The sequence below is a fragment of the Trachymyrmex septentrionalis genome, unplaced genomic scaffold (assembly GCF_001594115.1).
Source record: "Trachymyrmex septentrionalis isolate Tsep2-gDNA-1 unplaced genomic scaffold, Tsep1.0 scaffold134, whole genome shotgun sequence".
NCBI lineage: Eukaryota > Metazoa > Arthropoda > Insecta > Hymenoptera > Formicidae > Trachymyrmex > Trachymyrmex septentrionalis.
Window position 1 is genome coordinate 629,255 of NW_017304482.1, and position 9,479 is coordinate 638,733.

Here is a 9,479-nt window from a genome sequence, read left to right on the forward strand (position 1 = left end):
TAATAAATTTGTAATATTTTAAAAATATTTTACTATATATGCTAATCTGTAATGAAAAGATTGCCACACTATATATGCCAATCTGTAATGAAAAGATTGCCACACTATATATGCTAATCTGTAATGAAAAGATTGCCACACTTTTTATAAAAGCGATTGGCTTTGAATGGCATCGATATATTACTCTGCTCATATTAATTCTGCGTGCTTTAAAATTAACGAACACAAAGAATCTCACACAAATGTATATTCTTTGAGATTTAGATCTCGTTCGTCTTTGCAAATTAACAAACATATTATCAAATTTACCTTGAGACAAAATATTAGGCTACTGACTTTTAACTTGGCTCCTGCTGTTGATTACTCGTGGTAGCTTCTATTAATCTTTGCCTTTCTCTATACATAGAAACTTTCATATTCTCTAGCTGATGATACCTTAATAGCTTTAAAACAGCAAAAACCGACAAACCGACCCAAATTGACAAGCTGCTCCAAATACCAAATTGAGCAGCACCAAGTTCGATATGAAAACCTGATGTATCAATAGCATCAGCTTTGTCAATATCATTTCCAGCTGCTAATTCACATGATGGAAACCTCTTGGTCATACATTGACACCAAGTCATGAAACCTAAAGTTACAATAATCGCAGCTATTAAGCTGATAGTGGTGAGAACGATGGAAGTTACAACGTCTACAAACGCAGAGAGAAATGAACTATCTTCGCCACGGTACATAAACAGAGACAATCGGTAGATTTGTATACTCGATGTTATGAGGAGTATCAGGCCTACGAATATCGTATAATTGCAGTATAATTGCGATGCCCAATTTACTACAAACTGGCCATCTGACTCTTGCCATACTCCAGTCGAAAACAAAAGACAATGTCCCCTAAAAAAAAAAGAAATAATAAAACTCGCGACGCATAATAGAAAAATTCATGATTACCATAATATCAAGCTACGATTTTACCTAAACTCATCCTGATGTAGACTCATAGGCACGATGATGCAGAGCGATAGAATAAGAGCCACAACGTAGCCCGCTATTTGGCTGAGCAACAAAATATTTGACAGTGCCATATTTTAAGGGCCAATATGTATGGGATGATCCGACAAGAATATTTCACGATTTAATGTATCGATAAAATTATATGTGATTACGATAAAAGCCGGAATCTATGCATCCTATATTTTTCATTGCACAGAATAAACACGGATCGAGGCCGACTATTTGATAATATTCGTAATTGTCAAAATAATCCGTGATAACAGAATCCCTGTTGTAATCACGGTATGGTGCAGGATACGTTGCCAGCAATGACATATATATCTAGACCAAGCATTCCCATGTTTTGTTACGTTCGTGTGCTAGTGATATTTTCTTTTTCCTCTTCTGACACACAATAGCCGCTGATTCAAGTGTAACGTGACATGCCGCCTCCACATGCGAGCGATTCGGGCCGCGTTGCTGACCGTGTCGCCACCAAGCAAACCAGTTCTAGAGCTGAGCACTCCCCTCTCCTATAACGTAAGACAAAATGCGTGGGAGTAAGATGACGGACGCTTAAAAGGCCGTCTATATAAGTCGCAAACGCAGAACGCAGTTCGCAGACGTATTTGCGACAGCCAATCAGAAGCGTTAATGGTACTAATAACAGCTTTTCAATTCTCTTTCGGAAATTCGGAAGGAGGCGTCCCTCACCCTCTCTGTTTTCGGATTCCCGACTGAGGCGACCTAATGACGCAGTCCCATGGTGCGGAACGTACGAGTATGCGCAATGCGGAATTGGCGGAACGCTCGTGATTGGTTTAAATGCGCATGCAATGTACGGAATGTAAGATATGGAAGAAGACAAAAATGTCGAATGTTCATTCAGAACCGTAAGAATATTATTAAAGCTATATATTAAAATTTTTAATATTGAAATTTATATTAATGCAATGTTATATATTGAATAATTTCTTTATAACATATGAGTTTATTATTTTCTCTGCTTATACATAAATTTAAGGTTATAATAGTTTATTATTATCGTAGATTAATAAAAAATGCGGGTATTGTGGATATATTCTCACAGAAAACTTTGATCTATTGAACCATTCTTGCTTTCAACTATTTAACGAAGAAATTCATCATTTAAAAGTGGATGAAAATTTGGTAGTTACTGTTGGTAAGTATAATATTATTATTTTACTAATGAAGGTACATCTCCCTTAGCAAAGTATGTCATTAATTATCTACTGAAAAATTACAGTTTTAACAATGGGACATACAGAGTGGAATTTAGTTTTATGTTTACTAAACGAACAATACTATAGCGTCTTTTGCAGAAGAGTTCAATGAATCCAGTAATGTGCAAGATGATAGTGTTTAAGAAGTTGACGTTGATGAGTTACTAATACGAGGGGTGTTCAAAAAGTAAGTTTCCCTGCTCCGGGAAAAAAGCAAAACACAATTTTTAGGTTAAAGTAACATATGTATTTATTGTTTGACTTATAAACTATTTTTCTACATAGTCCCCTTGGACTTGAATACATTTTTTATATCTGTTCTGAAGCTTTGACAAACCTTGTTTATAAAAATCCGTGCCCTGTTTTTTAAAGAATAATTTAACAAAGTCTTTCACTTCATCATTTGAATTGAAGTGATGGCCACCCAAACTTTCCTTTAACTTAGGAAAAAGAAAAAAGTCACTTGGTGCGAGATCTGGAGAGTAGGGTGGGTGATCAAAAATTTCCCATTTGAATTTTTCCAGTAAGGTTTGTGTTTTTTTTGCTGAATGAGGCCGTGCATTGTCGTGAAAAAGCAACACTTTTCTCGATAATTTTCCAGGACGCTTTCGTTTAATGGCACTTTTAAGTTTATTTAGCACTTCACAGTAACGATCTGCATTTATCGTGGTACCGGATTCAAGAAAATCAATCAACAGAACACCTTCGTTGTCCCAAAAAACTGTGGCCATAACCTTACCAGCAGAATACTGGATTTTTGCTTTTTTTGGAGCACTCTCTTCTGATTTCTTCCAAACCATACTTTGTCGCTTCATTTCAGGGTTTGTGTGGTGAACCCACGTTTCATCCCCTGTCACAATGCGTGAGTAAACATTTTCGCCTTCATCTTCAAGCATGTCAAGAAATTTTCCTGCAGACTGAAGTCTTTTTTGTTTGTGATCATCTGAAAGCAGGCGTGGGACCCACCTCGCACAAACTTTACGGTAACGAAGATGATCTGTTATGATTGTGTGGATTGAAGTTCGACAAATATCGATTTCAGGAGGCATTGAGTCCAAAATTCTGTCAATTGTAAAGCGCCTATCCGCCAAAATGATTTTTTCGACTGCTGCGACTGCGTCATCTGTAATGGCGGTTTTTGGCCTGCCTGCACGCTGCTCATCATGAACTTCTCCGCGTCCCTCGAGAAAATATGTACGCCACCGACGCACCATTTGCACACTCATGCATTTGTCACCATAAATATGCACTAATTCAGTGTGAATTTCGTTGCCATTAAGCCCTTTTGCAGTTAAAAAGCGAATAACTGCACGCAACTCACAAGTGGACACGTTTTTCACAGGTAGCTCCATGGTTTCCGAGCCGGTACTGATGAAAAAAATTTTTTCGGCAGCTAAGACCAGTTCCGCTCTTATCGGTATATCCTAATCTAAAACTATGTTCGGTCCCAGCTCGCTAGATGGCGCTGGGGCAAAACGGCAGACTAGGGAAACTTACTTTTTGAACACCCCTCGTATATCATGTATCCCAAAAGCGAGCACTATATGATCATCGAATATTATCAAGCGACAGAAGCATTTTGAAAAAGAAGGTATTGTGGCAAGAAGTATCTAACTCATTGGAAAGTTAATATGTATATTTTGGCCATGTATATGATGATAAACTCATTGAAATTTTTTAATGATCATCATGTTTATAGGGAAACTTAATATAGCTGAAGCCAAAAAATGATATCTTCAAGATTGATTCATGAAGGCCAAAAAAAGGAACATGCTTATATTCCTAGTGAATCTGCTGCCAAAACAGTAACCAAGAAAAAAAGTTCCTTTAGGTTTTACGAAAATGAAATTTTTAGACGATGTCTTAGGAAAATCTGAATAAGTTGAATAATATACAGCAATGCTCGCAAAGATTGTACATTTCGGACCAATTTCGGCGCGCTATCCCCACTCGAGGTTCAGCGGCCGAGCCGCCGAGCGCTCACGTGATGCTCTGGCTCAGGAGCATCTCTGTAACTTAAACGTGCGGAGATCGTACTTTATGTTATTAAAGAATATTTGTCTTACAAAATAATTTGTATGTTCTTAAAAAAATCAAATACTAAATTTTCTAAAACATTTTGTCATAATAATTCTTGCTTAGCAGAAATCATTCAATAATTGTTATAAATTTACATCGAGAAATTTCTATAATAGACTTGCGAAGATTGAAGTCAGGAAATACGTGAATCTGAAAATTCCGTGTTTTCCATATGAAGTCTTATAAAGTCTCAAGTAACAAAGATTTAAGATCGCAATAATTATTTTTCTCTGTAAGCGAATATAATTATTATTTTAATTAAAATGGACCTCTAAGTTCGTCTCTTCTCTCAATCCGTGTTGATCCGTATCAGAGAGCGTACATTATAATCGACATACGATGTCCGTCTCACACATCTGCGTTCCATTAAACTTTGTACATTTTAATTAGTTTTTCATGCTTGTATAAACACATTTATTTGAATAATTTATACATAATTTTTGAACTTTTTCCAAGAGATATGAAACACATTTGACTGTTCAATCGTATGTGAATAATGTCATGTTCTACATCAAAACTCACCCGAGCTGTTATTATAAAGAATATACGGGCATTTTCGATAATTATTTTTGTACAGCGATTTTTGCAATAAATTAATCTGAAGAGGGTTTAATCTAGTAGCTGAAACTTGTAACGTTTTATATTTGAATTTAAACTGAGTTTTTTTATTATATGTTTTTTTCAATTTTACTTTTCTTTATTTGTAATTTATTCCTTTTAATTGTATCACTATTTAAAAAATGTGTTTGACTCTTACTTTGCTCTTTATTTATTGTTATTTATTTTGTATATGAAGAGTTCTTCTCTCTGTTAATATATTATAGTTATTAAGTAATTTGCAATTTACTGTCACATTTACTTTTCTTTCGCTATATTTTAACGCTCTTGCGCCTGTTGTATAGATACAGATTATTTTTCAAATACATATATTGTTAAATTAATTTCAGCTAATATTATTGCTTAAAATAATTCAACAATGTTTTTTCGTTAATATACATTATATACTCTTTATATTTTTACTTTTAAATGTTTTATTTAATATTTAATTGAATGCCGCTCTACCTTTTTGACAACTTTGTTGTTATTATCCTCCGTGGACGATGTACTACTATCCGATGTTGATTGCAGTAATTTTTTAGAGCAAATTTTGGGTGACAAATCTTGTTTCATTGTTTCTTCTAATTTTCTTCTCTCTCGTTGCTTAAATACAATTAATATTACAATTGAATCATGTTTTTAATGTAATTTTATATACATATATATAATATCGATATTGTTACGTCCAAACTCCGAAAAAAAATGGATTTAAAGAGAGAAGGGAGTAGAAAGGATGGAGCGTGGAAGGACGGTCAGACTCTTGTCTCGCAAGTATTTGCCCGGAAGCAAACACATCGAGTCGAACGCACCATTTTTATTGCTCGCTTCGGAATATGGGTCAACGTCTCGTAAAGACGCTATGACACCTGTTTCCTACGAGCGGTGCGATCGTCGGTCCGAATTTCGGGAAAATCCCTTTAACTCGGGAATGAACCACGTGGGAACTCTGAAAGGGCAAGGTTGAATGATTACGAGGTTTTATTAGGGGGGGTTTTAAAAGTGAATGACGAGAGCGAGAGGAATAATTAGTAACATTATTTATTGTAGCTAACTAATAGATAAAAAAAACACGCGGTTGTATGATGATCGGTTACATAATAATACTTATTATATCTAATCTGTACATTGCTACAGTTACTGACGTAACAGTATTATCTATTCTATAACGGCTATAGTATTATCTATTCTATAATGACTATACATTGTATGTATACTGTGTTAGAGGGGGAATCGGCTAGGTTTTGCTTAATATATTTCATGGATGGAAACGGAGGAAGGAGGGAAAAGATTATTAAAGAATCCCACTGGAACTAGGAATGCATTGGGGGAATTCGGGAGGAGTACTGGGATACAGGATGTTGAGGTTTGGCCAGTGATGGTATTACGGATTTCTTCAGGATCGAAATAATGAGGGCCGATTGTGTAGGCCCCCTGAGGGATGGATGCGGTAGTAATCCGCGGGAATTGGGTGATGAGTGACTCAAAGGAGTCACTCTCTAGGATCCGGAAGTAGGATCTAGATGGGGATGGAAGAATTTCCTCTAAGAACTCCACGCTGTCCGTGGAGTTCGTCGGAGATGGACTTCTTCTGGGGGAAATTGGGATCGATGAATCGGATGATTGTGGAGGAGTATCAGGAAAGATTCTCTCCGTCAATGCGTCCGAAAACGCGGATGAAGGAGATCGAGGGGGAGGGGAAGGAGGTAGCTAGGAAGGTGAAGGTGTTCGAGGCGGAGGAGGTATAACCTCAGGCTGATTAGCCGGCGGAGCCGGTGGTGACGAGGATGGTAGTGGTGGTGAGTGATCCTCGGCCGGACGACTCTGCTCTTGTGAACTCCTGAGGTATCTCTTGAACTCTTCGTTCAAGAGTCTCCGTGCCTCCCGGTAGGCCCGGCTTCGAAGCCACCCTTTGAAAGGACGGTTCGGGCGCGGCACTATAATTTAATATAAATTATAGTGGTTGGTTCTCTTATACACACATATATACATATATACATATATATATGTGTGTGCGCGCGCGCGCGCGTGTGTGTGTGTATGGGACTTACTGTCGTTCTGCGGATATGGGTGGATCTAGCGGCCGAAATTGTTGGTCCCAGCATCTCATAGAAGGTTGGCACTCGGATGTGGAGACTTCGGTCACTCTTGTTCAAGTCCAAAGAAGATGGAGTTTGAATGAGAACGGTTCTAGTCGCGAACCGGCAGAGTTTCGTTTTGAAAATCTGACTGATAACTAATAACTGGGAACTGACAATTGATCACTGACGACTGCGTGTAGTTGCAAACCGACAGAGTTTTGTTCGAAAAGTAACTGATGACTGATTGCTGACTACTGACTACTGATTTCTGACTGCTGACTGCCGTTCCTCGTGGAGGGTCTCTCTTTTTATATTGACGAGTTAGTGGTGCCGAGTGCAGAGCACACGTGTGCTGCCTGGGCCAATCCAGGATTAGGATTAGGGATATCGGTTGTGAAATGGGATACAGAGGTATGTGTCTAAAACAACTTTCATTATCGACCATTTGCCGGATGTCCAATAGGTTCGAGCCACATGTATCATTTATTGGGCACAACTACTGTTTTATTTTATAATTCTAATCTATTTATTCTTCCCATTCCTCGGGATAAGGTTCGCCTATTTGGCACTTGGTTCCAATATCTAATCCAACGGTTCTGTTCCGAATGGATTATTAGCTTGAAATGTTATTTGGCTCGTCGCTATTGTAACAGATGGTCTATCGATATTACTGGTTAATAATTTTTATGGTGATGACGAAAGTTTTTAGTCGAAGAAAAGAACTGTGGAGTCCGGACGTAACAATATAGTTATGTTAAATATTTAACATAATCATATCGATAATAATATTTATAATAATCATATCGATATAATATATACGTATATCGAAATCCAGGACAATATTCGAGAGGTTTTAGCCATCGGTCGGACGGAACCTTGCATAATGCTAACGTTGCCGATACTATAATAATTTAAGATTATATAAAATACCGGAAAAAATCTGTACAAAATATCATGGAAAACTGAAATTGATTTCTTCTAAATATTCTAATCTCTTTGGAATAACAAGAGCGATTTACAATGATAAAGCTACTAAGAAGTATAAAAATAGTTTTAAAGCGATAGAAAGCAAAAATTGGAAAGATAAAACTTACAGGCAAGTAATAGGTACATGTGATAATACTTATTTATTTATCTTCATTATACATAATTTAATTTTTCGCAATGGTTTTATGTTTTATGGAAGATCTGTCTTCTACATCGCGGTACTTCCATCTATGTGGAATGTACATTATCTGAGTCTGTAATGCGGGGAAAATGTATCTATTGTAAATGAGGGTGAAGGAGTAGGAGTAAGAAACAAGGCAATATTTATAAGTTCAAAAACGTTTATTTAAAAAAGATATACATGAAATAGTTTTTTTTTTTTTTTTAAAGTACACGTTTGAACATGACGGCATACAGTATGAGATACATATATCGAAATACGTTCCTGTCCCGTGTTCATTGATGTAGAAGGCGACCTAGTGTTGCCCGGGTCGATCGTGATCGTCCGTGTTAGCGACAATGGTGGTCGACTTCGTCCACACCCTCGGCAGTCGATCGCCAGAATAGGCCCCCGTATGTCATATACGGAGATGATGTAATGCGTTTAAAACTTCCAGCGAATTCATTTCTCTTCGTCGGAGAGCGTGAGAGAGGAAATGTTTGCGTAAATTCAAAATGTACCTCTTTTGCTGGCGTATGCAATGTAGAGCTACCTAAAATGCTCGATGCTTGCGAGACGTTGGTGTTAGCTTTATCTCTATCGATCCACGAGTCGAATTTCGAGAGGTCTTTTTTCTTCTCGTCTGTCACTTGTTTGTGCACGCTTTGATTCGTCTTTTCCGTCGCGATATTTTTCTTCCACGCTTCAATGTTGCGGGCGATATCGTGTTTCTGATTTTTAAATTGAATTGAATTCTCGCTATCGGTTTTTTCGCTCGCAACGACGCTCTCGCTCCAATTTTCTGAAGAAAGGTTATCATAACTTGAATTGCTGCTATGTCGTATAGTTAGCCAGCGTTTCAATTTGTAAACGTTGCGTAAGGCGCAACGTGATTCGACGCTAGCTCAAACTCCGTGATGCGTGCAGCGTTATCCACGGTCTTCGAAATCTGGTAGATTTTTGAAAGCCGGAGAAATTCCCTTCAGATTATATACGTTTCTAGAAAGTAGATTACTCAGATAACAAGCCTTCTCTTGTCCTCTGATATAGATGTAGCGTGCGTGTCGTGTAATGTCACACAGATGTATCGTAAAGTTTTTTGGATTGACGTCTTCTTCGAACCATTCGATTCCATGATAATTTCGTGTAAGCCGGTTGTTTTCTCGTTTTGCTCTCACGGGTAAATCTTCAAATGGACAGGGTGACGTCATAATCCAGTGTCCGGTGATCGCTGCGTTAATCGCTAGAACCGCGACTTCTTTCGAAATAAAGTTTTCTTCGACATCGCGAAAACCTTGTATGTCGATGACTACCTATATCCATTATGATATTATATTCGAA

At 37.5% G+C, this 9,479-nt stretch overlaps 1 protein-coding gene across 1 annotated transcript; it reads right to left on the minus strand.

Annotated features, from left to right (window-relative positions):
- Positions 1-87: 87 nt before the first annotated feature.
- LOC108757252 (transmembrane protein 179) lies at positions 88-1,298 on the minus strand. Its single transcript, XM_018501711.1, has 2 exons — positions 976-1,298; positions 88-894 (listed from the first exon to the last, which is right to left on the minus strand). Exons 1-2 carry the CDS (start codon positions 1,083-1,085, stop codon positions 339-341), a joined length of 666 nt encoding a protein of 221 aa, XP_018357213.1. The 5' UTR covers positions 1,086-1,298; the 3' UTR covers positions 88-338.
- Positions 1,299-9,479: the final 8,181 nt, after the last annotated feature.

What these genes read in the sequence shown, in the direction of transcription:
- LOC108757252 (XM_018501711.1), bottom strand. Translation starts at nt 1,085, where the DNA reads ATGGCACTGTCAAATATTTTGTTGCTCAGCCAAATAGCGGGCTACGTT. An exon ending in CTACATCAGGATGAGTTTAG is followed by an intron (nt 895 to 975) that starts GTAAAATCGTAG and finishes TTTTTTTTTTAG; the next exon opens with GGGACATTGTCTTTTGTTTT.